Genomic DNA, 17,078 nt, shown 5'->3' on the forward strand with positions numbered 1-17,078 from the left:
GGCGTCCGTCAGGAGGAGGAGGACGCGGCGTCCGTCAGGAGGAGGAGGACGCGGCGTCCGTCAGGAGGAGGAGGACGCGGCGTCCGTCAGGAGGAGGAGGACGAGGCGTCCGTCAGGAGGAGGAGGAGGAGGAGGAGGACGCGGCAGTCAGGAGAAGGAGGACGCGGCGTCCGTCAGGAGGAGGAGGAGGAGGACGCGGCAGTCAGGAGAAGGAGGACGCGGCGTCCGTCAGGAGGAGGAGGAGGAGGACGCGGCAGTCAGGAGAAGGAGGACGAGGCGTCCGTCAGGAGGAGGAGGAGGAGGAGGACGCGGCGTCCGTCAGGAGAAGGAGAACGCGGCGTCCGTCAGGAGGAGGAGGACGCGGCGTCCGTCAGGAGGAGGAGGACGCGGCGTCCGTCAGGAGGAGGAGGACGCGGCGTCCGTCAGGAGGAGGAGGACGCGGCGTCCGTCAGGAGGAGGAGGAGGAGGACGCGGCAGTCAGGAGAAGGAGAACGCGGCGTCCGTCAGGAGGAGGAGGACGCGGCGTCCGTCAGGAGGAGGAGGAGGAGGACGCGGCGTCCGTCAGGAGAAGGAGAACGCGGCGTCCGTCAGGAGGAGGAGGACGCGGCGTCCGTCAGGAGAAGGAGGACGCGGCGTCCGTCAGGAGAAGGAGGAGGAGGACGCGGCGTCCGTCAGGAGGAGGAGGACGCGGCGTCCGTCAGGAGGAGGAGGACGCGGCGTCCGTCAGGAGGAGGAGGACGCGGCGTCCGTCAGAGCCGCCACCGTGGCGCCCAGCTTCACCAGGCCTCTCTCCTCCAGGATGTGGTGAGGGAGACACAGTTTTTCCTGGAACAGAAGAAACTTCACTTATTTTTATTATTTATAGTTTATAATAAATATAAATGTTTGTTTACTTCCTCCTGTTTCTAAGATCCAGTCCCAGCCTGGTCCTGGTCCAGTCCCAGCCTGGTCCTAGTCCTGGTCCAGTCTCAGCCTGGTCCTGGTCCAGTCCCAGCCTGGTCCTGGTCCTGGTCCAGTCCCAGCCTGGTCCTGGTCCTGGTCCAGTCTCAGCCTGGTCCTGGTCCTGGTCCAGTCTCAGCCTGGTCCTGGTCCAGTCCCAGCCTGGTCCTGGTCCAGTCTCAGCCTGGTCCTGGTCCTGGTCCAGTCTCAGCCTGGTCCTGGTCCAGTCCCAGCCTGGTCCTGGTCCAGTCTCAGCCTGGTCCTGGTCCTGGTCCAGTCCCAGCCTGGTCCTGGTCCTGGTCCAGTCTCAGCCTGGTCCTGGTCCAGTCCCAGCCTGGTCCTGGTCCTGGTCCAGTCCCAGCCTGGTCCTGGTCCAGTCTCAGCCTGGTCCTGGTCCAGTCTCAGCCTGGTCCTGGTCCAGTCTCAGCCTGGTCCTGGTCCTGGTCCAGTCCCAGCCTGGTCCTGGTCCTGGTCCAGCCTGGTCCTGGTCCTAGTCCTGGTCCTGGTCCAGTCCCAGCCTGGTCCTGATCCTGGTCCTGGTCCTGGTCCTGGTCCTGGTCAGATGCGTACATGAACTGATGAAGCCTCTTGGATCAGAGGTGAAACATCTTCCTGACACAGAACCAGGTCCAGTTGCTTTGACTGAAGTTGTTTCGAGGAGAACGACGACCTGGACCTGAACCTGAACCTGGACCTGAACCTGGACCTGGACCTGAACCTGAACCTGGACCTGGACCAGGACCTGAACCTGAACCTGGACCTGGACCTGGACCAGGACCTGGACCTAAACCTGGACCTGAACCTGGACCTGGACCTGGACCTGGACCTGAACCTGAACCTGGACCTGAACCTGAACCTGGACCTGGACCTGGACCAGGACCTGGACCTTGACCTGAACCTGAACCTGGACCAGGACCTGGACCTGGACCTGAACCTGAACCTGGACCAGGACCTGGACCTGAGCAGACTCAAAGTATTTCAGTCCAGAGTTTGACGCCAGAGCTTTTTATTTAATTTCTGTTATTGAAACAAACAGAGTCTATTGTTAAACAGAGCTTTTTATTTAACTTCTGTTATTGAAACAAACAGTCTATTGTTAAACAGAGCTTTTTATTTAACTTCTGTTATTGAAACAAACAGAGTCTATTGTTAAACAGAGCTTTTTATTTAACTTCTGTTATTGAAACAAACAGTCTATTGTTAAACAGAGCTTTTTATTTAACTTCTGTTATTGAAACAAACAGTCTATTGTTAAACAGAGCTTTTTATTTAACTTCTGTTATTGAAACAAACAGAGTCTATTGTTAAACAGAGCTTTTTATTTAACTTCTGTTATTGAAACAAACAGTCTATTGTTAAACAGAGCTTTTTATTTAACTTCTGTTATTGAAACAAACAGTCTATTGTTAAACAGAGCTTTTTATTTAACTTCTGTTATTGAAACAAACAGAGTCTATTGTTAAACAGAGCTTTTTATTTAACTTCTGTTATTGAAACAAACAGAGTCTATTGTTAAACAGAGCTTTTTATTTAATTTCTGTTATTGAAACAAACAGTCTATTGTTAAACAGAGCTTTTTATTTAACTTCTGTTATTGAAACAAACAGAGTCTATTGTTAAACAGAGCTTTTTATTTAACTTCTGTTATTGAAACAAACAGTCTATTGTTAAACAGAGCTTTTTATTTAACTTCTGTTATTGAAACAAACAGTCTATTGTTAAACAGAGCTTTTTATTTAACTTCTGTTATTGAAACAAACAGTCTATTGTTAAACAGAGCTTTTTATTTAACTTCTGTTATTGAAACAAACAGAGTCTATTGTTAAACAGAGCTTTTTATTTAACTTCTGTTATTGAAACAAACAGAGTCTATTGTTAAACAGAGCTCTGTTTGATGCCCTCACTATAGGGTTAGGGTTAACGTGGCTGTCGTCACGGTAACGTTAGCTCGCCCCAACTGTAGGGTTAGGGTTAACGTGGCTGTCGTCACGGTAACGTTAGCTCTCTCCAACTATAGGGTTAGGGTTAACGTGGCTGTCGTCACGGTAACGTTAGCCCACTCCAACTATAGGGTTAGGGTTAACGTGGCTGTCGTCACGGTAACGTTAGCTCGCTCCAACTATAGGGTTAGGGTTAAAGTGGCTGTCGTCACGGTAACGTTAGCTCGCTCCAACTATAGGGTTAGGGTTAACGTGGCTGTCGTCACGGTAACGTTAACTCGCTCCAACTATAGGGTTAGGGTTAACGTGGCTGTCGTCACGATAACGTTAGCTCGCTCCAACTATAGGGTTAGGGTTAACGTGGCTGTCGTCACGGTAACGTTAGCTCACTCCAACTATAGGGTTAGGGTTAACGTGGCTGTCGTCACGGTAACGTTAGCTCGCTCCAACTATAGGGTTAGGGTTAACGTGGCTGTCGTCACGGTAACGTTAGCTCGCTCCAACTAAAGGGTTAGGCTTAACGTGGCTGTCGTCACGGTAACGTTAGCTCGCTCCAACTATAGGGTTAGGGTTAACGTGGCTGTCGTCACGGTAACGTTAACTCGCTCCAACTATAGGGTTAGGGTTAACGTGGCTGTCGTCACGGTAACGTTAGCTCTCTCCAACTATAGGGTTAGGGTTAACGTGGCTGTCGTCACGGTAACGTTAACTCGCTCCAACTATAGGGTTAGGGTTAACGTGGCTGTCGTCACGGTAACGTTGGCTCGCTCCAACTATAGGGTTAGGGTTAACGTGGCTGTCGTCACGGTAACGTTAGCTCGCTCCAACTAAAGGGTTAGGGTTAACGTGGCTGTCGTCACGGTAACGTTAGCTCGCTCCAACTATAGGGTTAGGGTTAACGTGGCTGTCGTCACGGTAACGTTAACTCGCTCCAACTATAGGGTTAGGGTTAACGTGGCTGTCGTCACGGTAACGTTAGCTCGCTCCAACTATAGGGTTAGGGTTAACGTGGCTGTCGTCACGGTAACGTTAGCTCGCTCCAACTGTAGGGTTAGGGTTAACGTGGCTGTCGTCACGGTAACGTTAGCTCGCCCCAACTGTAGGGTTAGGGTTAACGTGGCTGTCGTCACGGTAACGTTAGCTCGCCCCAACTATAGGGTTAGGGTTAACGTGGCTGTCGTCACGGTAACGTTAGCTCGCTCCAACTATAGGGTTAGGGTTAACGTGGCTGTCGTCACGGTAACGTTAGCTCGCTCCAACTATAGGGTTAGGGTTAACGTGGCTGTCGTCACGGTAACGTTAGCTCGCCCCAACTGTAGGGTTAGGGTTAACGTGGCTGTCGTCACGGTAACGTTAACTCGCTCCAACTATAGGGTTAGGGTTAACGTGGCTGTCGTCACGGTAACGTTAGCTCGCTCCAACTATAGGGTTAGGGTTAATGTGGCTGTCGTCACGGTAACGTTAGCTCGCTCCAACTATAGGGTTAGGGTTAACGTGGCTGTCGTCACGGTAACGTTAGCTCGCTCCAACTATACGCCACAAACAGCAGAAGGAGGCAGAGGACGTGCAGGAGGCTCGAGCCAATCAGGTCCCAGATCTGCCAGGCGGGAGGCGGAGTTTGAGTGGTGACAGAAACCGCCCTGGAGGGGGCGGGGCTTGGAGCTGAGACCGCCTCTTTCCGCTTCCTGTCCGGAGAGGCTGTATCCATGGCAACCAGTGCCTGAACAGTGGCGGAAACCGGCTGCAGGCGGCGCTGGATGATGTCATAGGGCGAACAGACAGAAGACTGGCGCCCGTCAGGAAGACGAGAGGAAACGAATGAATGAAGGAAAAAGGGAAGAAGGTGGGAAGGAAACAACGGAGGAGAAGAAAAGAGGAAGAGGAGAAAAAAGGATGAAGAAAAGAGGAAGAAAAGAGGAAGAGGAGAAGAAAAGAGGAAGAGGAGAAGAAAAGAGGAAGAGGAGAAGAAAGGATGAAGAAAAGAGGAAGAAAAGAGGAAGAGGAGAAGAAAAGAGGAAGAGGAGAAGAAAAGAGGAAGAGGAGAAGAAAGGATGAAGAAAAGAGGAAGAAAAGAGGAAGAGGAGAAGAAAAGAGGAAGAGGAGAAGAAAAGAGGAAGAGGAGGCAGGAGGTTAATCAAAGGACACGGAGGTCAAAGGTCACAGAGAGTGGGGTTACCATGGTAACGAGCTGGGACGCTCACTGAGGGGAGGAGCCTCAGGAAACATCCCATAATGAGCAGAGAAGCAGCTGATGGCAGTGCAGCACAGACGCTACTGTTAGCATGTTAGCACAGACGCTACTGTTAGCATGTCAGCACAGACGCTACTGTTAGCATGTTAGCACAGATGCTACTGTTAGCATGTTAGCACAGAGGCTACTGTTAGCATGTTAGCACAGAGGCTACTGTTAGCATGTCAGCACAGACGCTACTGTTAGCATGTTAGCACAGACGCTACTGTTAGCATGTCAGCACAGATGCTACTGTTGGCATGTTAGCACAGACGCTACTGTTAGCATGTCAGCACAGACGCTACTGTTAGCATGTTAGCACAGATGCTACTGTTAGCATGTTAGCACAGATGCTACTGTTAGCATGTTAGCACAGAGGCTACTGTTAGCATGTTAGCACAGAGGCTACTGTTAGCATGTCAGCACAGACGCTACTGTTAGCATGTTAGCACAGACGCTACTGTTAGCATGTCAGCACAGATGCTACTGTTGGCATGTTAGCACAGAGGCTACTGTTAGCATGTTAGCACAGAGGCTATCGTTAGCACCTTAGCTGCAGGGCGCAGGCTTGTTAGCAAACGTCCACACAGACACCAGACAGTCAAGGTCAAAGGTCAAACAGAGTTAGAGGAGACCAGGACCAGGAGAGAGTTAGAGACCAGGACCAGGAGAGAGTTAGAGACCAGGACCAGGAGAGAGTTAGAGACCAGGACCAGGAGAGAGTCAGAGACCAGGACCAGGAGAGAGTTAGAGACCAGGACCAGGACCAGGAGAGAGTTAGAGACCAGGACCAGGAGAGAGTCAGAGACCAGGACCAGGAGAGAGTTAGAGACCAGGACCAGGAGAGAGTTAGAGACCAGGACCAGGAGAGAGTTAGAGACCAGGACCAGGAGAGAGTCAGAGACCAGGACCAGGAGAGAGTCAAAGACCAGGACCAGGAGAGAGTCAGAGACCAGGACCAGGAGAGAGTTAGAGACCAGGACCAGGAGAGAGTCAGAGACCAGGACCAGGAGAGAGTTAGAGACCAGGACCAGGAGAGAGTTAGAGACCAGGACCAGGAGAGAGTTAGAGACCAGGACCAGGAGAGAGTTAGAGACCTGTCTGAGGTGAACCCGTCTGAGGAGAACCCGTCTGAGGAGAACCCGCCTGAGGTGAACCCGCCTGAGGAGAACCCGTCTGAGGTGAACCCGTCTGAGGAGAACCCGTCTGAGGAGAACCCGTCTGAGGTGAACCCGTCTGAGGTGAACCCGTCTGAGGAGAACCCGTCTGAGGAGAACCCGTCTGAGGTGAACCCGTCTGAGGAGAACCCGTCTGAGGTGAACCCGTCTGAGGAGAACCCGTCTGAGGTGAACCCGTCTGAGGAGAACCCGTCTGGGGAGAACCCGTCTGAGGCGAACCCGTCTGAGGTGAACCCGTCTGAGGAGAACCCGTCTGAGGTGAACCCGTCTGAGGAGAACCCGTCTGAGGAGAACCCGTCTGAGGTGAACCCGTCTGAGGTGAACCCGTCTGAGGTGAACCCGCCTGAGGTGAACCCGTCTGAGGAGAACCCGTCTGAGAAGAACCCGTCTGAGGTGAACCCGTCTGAGAAGAACCCGTCTGAGGAGAACCCGTCTGAGGAGAACCCGTCTGAGGTGAACCCGTCTGAGGTGAACCCGTCTGAGGAGAACCCGTCTGAGGAGAACCCGTCTGAGGTGAACCCGTCTGAGGTGAACCCGTCTGAGGTGAACCCGCCTGAGGTGAACCCGTCTGAGGAGAACCCGTCTGAGAAGAACCCGTCTGAGGAGAACCCGTCTGAGGTGAACCCGCCTGAGGAGAACCCGTCTGAGGTGAACCCGTCTGAGGTGAACCCGTCTGAGGAGAACCCGTCTGAGGTGAACCCGACGTCAAACCTGAAGACTTCAAACGAGGTCTTTTGCTTCAGGCACGACGTGAAGCTAAAGACCTCTAGCGATGCTAGCTTCATGCTAGCTGCATGTAGCTGCATGCTAGCTGCATGCTAGCTGCATGCTAGCTGCATGCTAGTTGCAGAGAAACGTTTCTATTTGAATGAAACTGAGCACACGAGGTTCTGTCCTGTTGTTGTTGTTGTTGTTTATAAAGTTTCATTTGTCATTTCAGTGGAAATCGCTGCTTTATTGCTAACAACATTAGCGACATGCTAGGAGGAGTAATATCTTTCACACACACACACACACACTCATGATGGAGGAAGCTGAAGCCACAGGCAGCGATGACATCAGCGGTGACATCAGCGGTGATGACTCAGCGTTACATGTCGACATTAAGAAGCCGTTTGACAGCGATGAGAACCATAAGGAGGCAAGGAGGCAGGTGCGACCAGTCCTGAGAGGACGCGGGTGACTCACGTCTTCAGTGACACTCGTGATTCAACACAAACGCTTTGGATTCTCTTTTAATCCAAAATCTTCTTTTAAAGTTTAAACGAGTCTGAACGTGGAAAAGTGTGACTCAGCCGTTAAACGTCCTCTCAGATCTGGTTTAGTTCATATCAATGCAACAATCTGCAGTTTACAGTTTCTCTGATGAACGGAGGAGGGTGTTCTCAGGTCGGAGGTTGCTGGTTGAAATCCCTGCACCTCATGGGTTAAATGGGTCAGGACCTCAAACACCAGCAGCTTCCTGCTGCTGAGACCCGGACGGCTCCTTTAAAGGACGAAGAACCACCTGTCTGCAGTCGCTCGATGGCGCTCCGTGATGAATCGTGGGCTCTGCGGTTCCACAGTCGTTACCTCTCCACAGAGTCGATGCTCCTCAACAGAGCGACACGCTCGTGCCTTCGGCTCCAAACACACTAAAGATCAGCCGACGACTTTGTTTACGACTTTATTTCAAAATTAGCGAAAACAAAAGATAAAATATCAGTCAAGAAAAAACCTGTACCACTTCCTGTCTGCCTCACTCAGCTGGGACGCCTCCACACAGGTGCGACGCCTCCACACAGGTGCGACGCCTCCACACAGGTGGGACGCCTCCACACAGGTGGGACGCCTCCACACAGGTGCGACGCCTCCACACAGGTGCGACGCCTCCACACAGGTGCGACGCCTCCACACAGGTGCGACGCCTCCACACAGGTGGGACGCCTCCACACAGGTGCGACGCCTCCACACAGGTGGGAGGCCTCCACACAGGTGCGACGCCTCCACACAGGTGCGACGCCTCCACACAGGTGGGAGGCCTCCACACAGGTGCCTCATCAGACTAACTACGGCCCGAACAATGACGAACAATGGCTGCAACAGTCCGGAGACAAAGACCTGAACCACAAACGTGTCCACAGGTCTCTCGTCGCAGTCTTGGAAAAAAACGGAATGTGCTCCACGGAGAAGCGTCTGTAACCGGCACGTCACCGTTAAAAGCATCTGTAACCGGCACGTTACCGTTAAAAGCATCTGTAACCGGCACGTCACCGTTAAAAGCATCTGTAACCGGCACGTCACCGTTAAAAGCATCTGTAACCGGCACGTCGTTGTTGTTGTTGTCGTCGTCGTCGTCGTCGTCACCTTGTTTTGGGCGCCGTTGCTTCATGGTTTCTTCTGTTTCCGGGTCTGAAGCCGCTGCAGTGGAGTGGGGGGGGGGGGTCGAACCCACGGAGCATGAGCAGACCAGAACCCTGAGATTACTCCGGGGAAAATGTTTCCATGAGGAAGAACCAGGACTGGAGGAGGACTCTGGTCTGACCCGGGGGACTCTGGTCTGACCCGGGGGAGGAGGACTCTGGTCTGACCCGGGGGACTCTGGTCTGACCCGGGGGACGAGGACTCTAGTCTGACCCAGGGGGGTGAGGACTCTGGTCTGACCCGGGGGACTCTGGTCTGACCCGGGGGACTCTGGTCTGACCCGGGGGAGGAGGACTCTGGATGACCCGGGGGAGGAGGACTCTGGTCTGACCCGGGGGACTCTGGTCTGACCCGGGGGACTCTGGTCTGACCCGGGGGACGAGGACTCTGGTCTGACCCGGGGGACTCTGGTCTGACCCGGGGGACTCTGGTCTGACCCGGGGGACTCTGGTCTGACCCGGGGGACGAGGACTCTGGTCTGACCCCGGGGACTCTGGTCTGACCCGGGGGACTCTGGTCTGACCCGGGGGACGAGGACTCTGGTCTGACCCGGGGGACGAGGACTCTGGTCTGACCCGGGGGACTCTGGTCTGACCCGGGGGACGAGGACTCTGGTCTGACCCGGGGGACTCTGGTCTGACCCGGGGGACTCTGGTCTGACCCGGGGGACGAGGACTCTGGTCTGTTGTTAGGTTTTTAAAGTGACACTCGGAAAGAGATGCTGTCGTTCACTAACACTGAAGCTCTTACCTCTGGAACACCGATCTTTCTGCAGGCATCTAGAAAGTTCTCCACATTTCTCCGACACTTGGCCATGCTGAGTTTGGGCTGCAAGCACAAACACAACGACACATTTATACAAAACAAATTCCTTCTAAACTACGTTTAAGCTCCTTTTTTCTGTTTAAAGAAACAATCTGAGAGAAAGATGAAGCTCTGTCACAGTGAATGCACTTCAGAGGATCTCAGAGGTCAGAGGTCAGGGGTCGGAGGTCAAAGGTCGGAGGTCAGGGGTCGGAGGTCAGGGGTCAGCACTAAGACGTACCACTGCAGGCGAGGGAACGTGGATGCTGCCGACAGAGCGTGGGCGAATGTGATTGGCCAGATGGCAGAGCACCACGCCGTCCATCAGCGATGCTCCGAGGTCTTCAGGAAGGACGGTCTTCAGCCTGCTCTCGATGCTCTGAGGAGGAAACAACAGAGAAACAGGCTTCTGTGAGTAGAAGGGCTTCGACATCTGAGGCGCTGAAGTGTAGAAATATTAAGATATCATGACCCCGCCAACGGCCCCAAAAGATTCCATTAATAATTCCTTTCAAGGCTGAAACATATGAGTGAGACGTACATCATTTATTCTAAAAGTCTATAAATCTGAAAATCATTTATCAAATGGGAGCGTTTCTGGCGTCCCTGTGGAGGTCGGGGGCATCGAACCGGAGCGGGCGATGTTCAAAGCTTCCACTGCTGAAGCTGCAGCGGTGAGCTGTGGCCTCAAGGTCTCAGGTGCCTCAAGGGGCGGGGACCCTGGAACACCGTGGTGGACCCCGGGGGTCAGGGGTCCCCCTGAAGAAGGAGGCCTTCAGGATCTGGTCTCCCAGAAGACTCCGGAGGTGGTTCTGAGGTCCCCACAGGTCTGAAGGGCTGCAGCCTCTGCTGGGTCAGAGGCAAAGCAGCGGGTGTGGGAGGAGTTCACACAAGTCCTGGAGAAGGACTTTGGGGGGCACCGAGGTGCTTCTGGACCACCATTCAGCACCTCAGGAGGGGGACACGGGGAACCGTCCAAGCTGTTACAGTAAGGACGGGACGCTGGTGCCCTCAGCTGATGAGGTCATGGGGCGGTGGAAGGACTCTGAGGAAGTCCTGAATGGGCCCAACACGCCCTCTTTTGTAGAGGCAGAGCTGGAGGCTGATGGGGATCATCGTCAACATCTCTGACAGAAGTCACTGAGGAAGGAAACAAGTCCACAGAGGCAAAGCCCCAGGATCCATGAGCTGCATCCACACATGCTGAAAGCTCTGGGTCTGGAGGGGCCGTCCTGGTCCTGGTCCTGGTCCTGGTCCTGGTCCTGGTCCACACGTCTCTGACACACTGGTGGAAGTCTGGGACAGTGCCGAGGGAGTGGCAGACCGGGGTGGTGGTTCCTGTTCAGAAAGGGGGACCAGAGGGTGTGAGCCAGTTCCAGGGGGATCACACTCCTCAGCCTCCCTAGTGAAGTCGACTCCAAGGTGCTGGAAAGGAGGTTGGTCCTGTAGAACCTCAGACTGAAGAGGAACCAGGTGGATCCAGTCCTGGACCTGGACCAGGACCAGCTCTGCACTCTCAAAGATCTTGGAGGGGGTCTGGGAGTGTGCGTAGTCGTGGTGGGGAGGGGCTGCAGTTGGGTGGGCTGAGGATCTGGTCTCTGACGTGGTCCTGGTGGCGTCGTGGCTCTCAGCAGGAAACCGCTGGATTGTTCCTCCAGGTCTGGAACGAGTCCTGACCCCAAGTGAAGGACTTCAAGTTCCTCGGGATCTGGTTCACGAGTGAGGGGACGATGGAGCAGCGGGGGCGGAGCTGCAGTCGCTCTACCCCTCAGTCCTGGTTCCTACCCTCACCTGTGGTCCTGAAAGCTGGGTCAGGACCCAAAGAACCAGGTCCAGGTCAGGACCCACAGAACCAGGTCCAGGTCAGGACCCAAAGAACCAGGTCCAGGTCAGGACCCACAGAACCAGGTCCAGGTCAGTACCCAAAGAACCAGGTCCAGGTCAGGACCCAAAGAACCAGGTCCAGGTCAGGACCCAAAGAACCAGGTCCAGGTCAGGACCCAAAGAACCAGGTCCAGGTCCAAGCGTGTGAAGTGTGTTTCCTCAGGAGGGGGTCTGGAGTCTCCCTTAGAGAGAGGGGGAGAAGTTCAGCATCCGTGAGGAACTCGGAGTAGAGCCGCTGCTCCTTTGTGTTGAAAGGAGCCAGTTGAGGTGGTTCAGGATCATCTGGTCTGGATGAACCCTGGGCGCCTCCCTAGGGAGGTGTTCCAGGCACGTCCAGCTGGGAGGAGGCCTCGGGGAAGACCCAGGACCAGGTGCAGAGATTAGATCTCCACACTGGCCTGGGAACGCCTCAGGATCCCCCAGTCAGAGCTGGTTAATGTGGCCTGGGAAAGGGAAGTTTGGGGTCCCCTGCTAAAGCTGCTGCCCCCGCGACCCGACCCCGGATAAGAGGCTGAAGATGAGATGAGCTTGTCACGGGTCGTTTGAGACGACCTGTAACCATGAGATATCGTGGCCTATTAACCGTATTTTAGAAAGTCACCTTTGGGATCCACCCTGACGGTTTAGAGGGTTCTGTGAATGCTGCTCTGTACAGGTGCACAGATGTTACTCCTCCATGTCTGGGCCCTAACCCTGGGCCCTAACCCTGGGCCCTAACCCTGGGCCCTAACCCTGGACCCTAACCCTGGGCCCTAACCCTGGGCCCTAACCCTGGGCTCTAACCCTTGGCCCTAACCCTGGACCCTAACCCTAACCCTGGGCCCTAACCCTGGGCCCTAACCCTGGGCCCTAACCCTGGGCCCTAACCCTGGGCCCTAACCCTGGGCCCTAACCCTGGGCTCTAACCCTTGGCCCTAACCCTGGACCCTAACCCTAACCCTGGACCCTAACCCTGGACCCTAACCCTGGGCCCTAACCCTGGGCCCTAACCCTGGGCCCTAACCCTGGGCCCTAACCCTGGGCTCTAACCCTTGGCCCTAACCCTGGACCCTAACCCTAACCCTGGACCCTAACCCTGGGCCCTAACCCTGGGCCCTAACCCTGGGCCCTAACCCTGGACCCTAACCCTGGGCCCTAACCCTGGACCCTAACCCTGGACCCTAACCCTGGACCCTAACCCTGGACCCTAACCCTGGGCTCTAACCCTTGGCCCTAACCCTGGACTCTAACCCTAACCCTGGACCCTAACCCTGGGCCCTAACCCTGGGCCCTAACCCTGGGCCCTAACCCTGGGCTCTAACCCTGGACCCTAGCCCTGGACCCTAACCCTGGGCCCTAACCCTGGGCCCTAACCCTGGGCTCTAACCCTTGGCCCTAAGCCTGGACCCTAACCCTGGGCCCTAACCCTGGGCCCTAACCCTGGGCTCTAACCCTTGGCCCTAACCCTGGACCCTAACCCTGACCCTGGACCCTAACCCTGGGCCCTAACCCTGGGCTCTAACCCTTGGCCCTAACCCTGGACCCTAACCCTGACCCTGGACCCTAACCCTGGACCCTAACCCTGGACCCTAACCCTGGGCCCTAACCCTGGACCCTAACCCTGGACCCTAACCCTGGGCCCTAACCCTGGGCTCTAACCCTTGGCCCTAACCCTGGACCCTAACCCTGGACCCTAACCCTGGACCCTAACCCTAACCCTGGACCCTAACCCTGGACCCTAACCCTGACCCTGGACCCTAACCCTGGACCCTAACCCTGGGTAAGTCTGGATCCACGCTCCAAACACAACCTCCATCTAAACTTGTCACGTGTGAAAAATGATTGAATCAGCTGTTGATAGTGTTCTTCCCCCACTGACAGAGTGAACACACGGCTGCGTAATCGTTCTCATGTGTTTACATGTTTCATGTGTTTTGTGAGGGAAAAACTACAAAAGGTCTCAGAAAGCACAGAATATTCTTAATGACACAGATGATCTCACGTCTCTCAGCTGCTCTGTGAGCTCCAGCTCCTCCCTCAGCTGCTCCATCTTCCTCCGCATCGTGAACTGAGGATCAACGGACTCCAGACTCTTGTGGCTCCGCAGGAAAACTGAGAGAGAAGAAGAAGACAGAGTTAGACCAAGACAACACAAGAAGAAGAAGACAGAGTTAGACTGAGACAACACAAGAAGAAGAAGAAGAAGAAGAAGAAGACAGAGTTAGACTGAGACAACACAAGAAGAAGAAGACAGAGTTAGACCGAGACAACACAAGAAGAAGAAGACAGAGTTAGACTGAGACAACACAAGAAGAAGAAGAAGAAGAAGAAGAAGACAGAGTTAGACTGAGACAACACAAGAAGAAGAAGAAGAAGACAGAGTTAGACTGAGACAACACAAGAAGAAGAAGAAGAAGACAGAGTTAGACTGAGACAACACAAGAAGAAGAAGACAGAGTTAGACTGAGACAACACAAGAAGAAGAAGAAGAAGAAGAAGACAGAGTTAGACTGAGACAACACAAGAAGAAGAAGAAGAAGAAGACAGAGTTAGACTGAGACAACACAAGAAGAAGAAGAAGAAGACAGAGTTAGACTGAGACAACACAAGAAGAAGAAGAAGAAGAAGAAGAAGACAGAGTTAGACTGAGACAACACAAGAAGAAGACAGAGTTAGACCGAGACAACACAAGAAGAAGAAGACAGAGTTAGACTGAGACAACACAAGAAGAAGAAGAAGAAGACAGAGTTAGACTGAGACAACACAAGAAGAAGAAGAAGAAGACAGAGTTAGACTGAGACAACACAAGAAGAAGAAGAAGAAGACAGAGTTAGACTGAGACAACACAAGAAGAAGAAGACAGAGTTAGACCGAGACAACACAAGAAGAAGAAGAAGAAGAAGACAGAGTTAGACCGAGACAACACAAGAAGAAGAAGAAGAAGAAGACAGAGTTAGACTGAGACAACACAAGAAGAAGAAGAAGAAGAAGACAGAGTTAGACTGATATTCACGCCACTTTCTTGTGTGCGGTGCTCGACACTGCCCCCCTACGATTTCAGGTGGTACTGCAACGTTTGCTCCGTATCTGTACGCATCCGTCAGCTTTCAGGATACGAACAGAAATACGGAGGAGACGGACGCAGAGGACGCACAGAAGGCTGCAGCTGAGTCTGTGGGAGGAGCTAACCAGAGCAGGAAGGAGCTAACCAGAGCAGGAAGGAGCTAACCCGAGCAGGGAGGAGCTAACCAGAGCAGGGAGGAGCTAACCAGAGCAGGGAGGAGCTAACCAGAGCAGGAAGGAGCTAACCAGAGCAGGGAGGAGCTAACCAGAGCAGGGAGGAGCTAACCAGAGCAGGGAGGAGCTAACGAGAGCAGGGAGGAGCTAACCAGAGCAGGGAGGAGCTAACCAGAGCAGGGAGGAGGCTTAATTCTTTCAACGGCAGCTTCACATTTCTCTTATTATCTATTATTCTGAGCACAAAGAACTCTTTCATGGACCAGACGTTCGGCCGAAGGTCCAGCACGGTTTGAACACCTGCGTCGGGGGATCTCAGCAGCCTTAAAGAGGCGGGACCTACTGCGGCTGTGCGCGCTTCCGTCGTCATGGCTACGAGGTGTTTCTCTATGAAGGAGCGAGGCCTGCGAGAGGAGGGAGAGGGCGAGACAGGAAGGAGGGGGCGAGCAGGGCAGAGAGGGCGGGGCTACAATCAGGAGGTGGGAGTGGCCAGGGAGACGCAAGAGGTGGGCGTGGAGCATCCAGAGCAGGAAGGTCGGGCGCCATCAAGGAGAGCGAGGCAACGTTCATGCCATGTAAACACCGACAAACAGTTTTTCACAATAAAAGTCATGCAGCAGATCAGAAGATTTTCACAGTAAAGGTCATGCAGCAGATCAGAAGATTTTCACAGTAAAGGTCATGCAGCAGATCAGAAGATTTTCACAGTAAAGGTCATGCAGCAGATCAGAAGATTTTCACAGTAAAGGTCATGCAGCAGATCAGAAGATTTTCACAGTAAAGGTCATGCAGCAGTTCAGAAGATTTTCACAGTAAAGGTCATGCAGCAGATCAGAAGATTTTCACAGTAAAGGTCATGCAGCAGATCAGAAGATTTTCACAGTAAAGGTCATGCAGCAGTTCAGAAGATTTTCACAGTAAAGGTCATGCAGCAGTTCAGAAGATTTTCACAGTAAAGGTCATGCAGCAGATCAGAAGATTTTCACAGTAAAGGTCATGCAGCAGATCAGAAGATTTTCACAGTAAAGGTCATGCAGCAGATCAGAAGATTTTCACAGTAAAGGTCATGCAGCAGTTCAGAAGATTTTCACAGTAAAGGTCATGCAGCAGATCAGAAGATTTTCACAGTAAAGGTCATGCAGCAGAAAAGTGAGAGGAGAAAAAAACACGTAGATCAGAAAATAAAAGCGTGAAAAGGGGACATGACAACACGTAACACAAAACAAAATAAAGATTAGTGGCAATTCACATTACAAATCACCTCCACATGCTGTTAGCATCATGTTAGCTTCAGTAGCAGTTAGCAAACAATGCTGGATGGAAGCTAGCTCCAAAAAAAGGACAAAAGCACAAAGTTCCTGCAGACGAGCAGTGACCATTAAAGTCTGATCAGAGCTGGAAACCCGGTGGCCCAGGTCCCTGAGCCCTCTGAGCCCAGATCCACTCACCTGAACGCGGCTTCAGTCCGAACACGGGGCTGCAGACGGAGGGAGGTCCGCTGGCTGGAGATCTGTTGTGACGCTGCTGCAGCAGAAATGGAAACTCGTCTTAACAAACAATCCCAGAATTTTTTACTGAACAGGTTTGAAAAGGCACAGACTTACAAACATGTGATGGGTTCAGGGACCTGCAGTTAACAGCAGCACTCAACGCTGTCTTTAACAATCACTCGACTCATTTAAGCCGCTGGACTTTTAGGAGAGACTGAACTTCTTTGGAAACTATCCAGCAGGGAAACGTCTCCCCATTTCCACCTGTTCACGTCTGATCTCACACGTGTGACGCTAACAATAAAATCCTGTCATTAAAGAGTCAGCTGAGAGAAGGACGCGTCCTCATGTGGACGGACTCGTCACCACTGCGTCAGAATGCCGTCCCTTTCACTTAGACGCCTGTTTACAGGGTTCATCCAGATGGTCCTGAACCACCTCAACTGGCTGCTTTCAACGCAAAGGAGCAGCGGCCGCTGCTCCGATTCTCCGGCCAAACTCACGCTCCATCGTCCCCTCACTCGTGAACCAGATCCCGAGGTCCTTGAAGTCCTTCACTTGGGGTCAGGACTCGTTCCAGACCCGGAGGAACAATCCAGCGGTTTCCTGCTGAGAGCCACGGCCTCAGATCCAGAGGTGCTGATCCTCATCCCGGCCGTTTCACACTCGGCTGTGAACCGATCCAGTGAGTGCTGAAGGTCCCTGACCCACGACGCCATCAGGACCACGTCAGAGACCAGATCCTCAGCCCACCCACCTGCAGCCCCTCCCCACCACGACTACGCCTCCATATCCTGTCCATGAAAACCACAAACAGGATTGGGGACAGAGTGCCCCCCTGGAGGAGGCCGACCCCCACCGGGAACCACTCCGACTCACTGCCCAGGATCCGGACTCAGCTCTCTCTTTGGCACCCGTGCAGTGAAGGTTCAGCGGTTCCTCCTGTGAGTGGTCGGCCACAGGATGATGTGTGTCGGTAAATAATCTAAAGTCC

General features: G+C 53.3%; 1 protein-coding gene across 4 annotated transcripts in view; it reads right to left on the reverse strand.

The window, feature by feature from the left end:
- Nucleotides 1–595: 595 nt before the first annotated feature.
- The window catches only part of lrch1 (leucine-rich repeats and calponin homology (CH) domain containing 1), a 41,733-nt gene continuing 25,250 nt past the window's right edge, over nucleotides 596–17,078 (reverse strand). For 2 of the 4 annotated variants that reach the window (XM_083922257.1, XM_083922255.1), the window contains exons 14-18: nucleotides 16,043–16,115; nucleotides 13,360–13,469; nucleotides 9,736–9,873; nucleotides 9,441–9,518; nucleotides 596–825 (exon numbers count right to left, since the gene is read on the reverse strand). In XM_083922257.1, the coding sequence (XP_083778383.1) occupies nucleotides 724–825; nucleotides 9,441–9,518; nucleotides 9,736–9,873; nucleotides 13,360–13,469; nucleotides 16,043–16,115 (501 nt within the window). In that variant the 3' untranslated portion in view covers nucleotides 596–723. Of the gene's footprint in view, nucleotides 826–9,440; nucleotides 9,519–9,735; nucleotides 9,874–13,359; nucleotides 13,470–16,042; nucleotides 16,119–17,078 lie in introns of all 4 variants that reach the window. The other 2 variants (XM_083922256.1, XM_083922254.1) reach the window with 1 other exon arrangement.

This window comes from Echiichthys vipera, assembly GCF_963691815.1.
Source record: "Echiichthys vipera genome assembly, chromosome: 10".
Classification (NCBI taxonomy): domain Eukaryota; kingdom Metazoa; phylum Chordata; class Actinopteri; order Perciformes; family Trachinidae; genus Echiichthys; species Echiichthys vipera.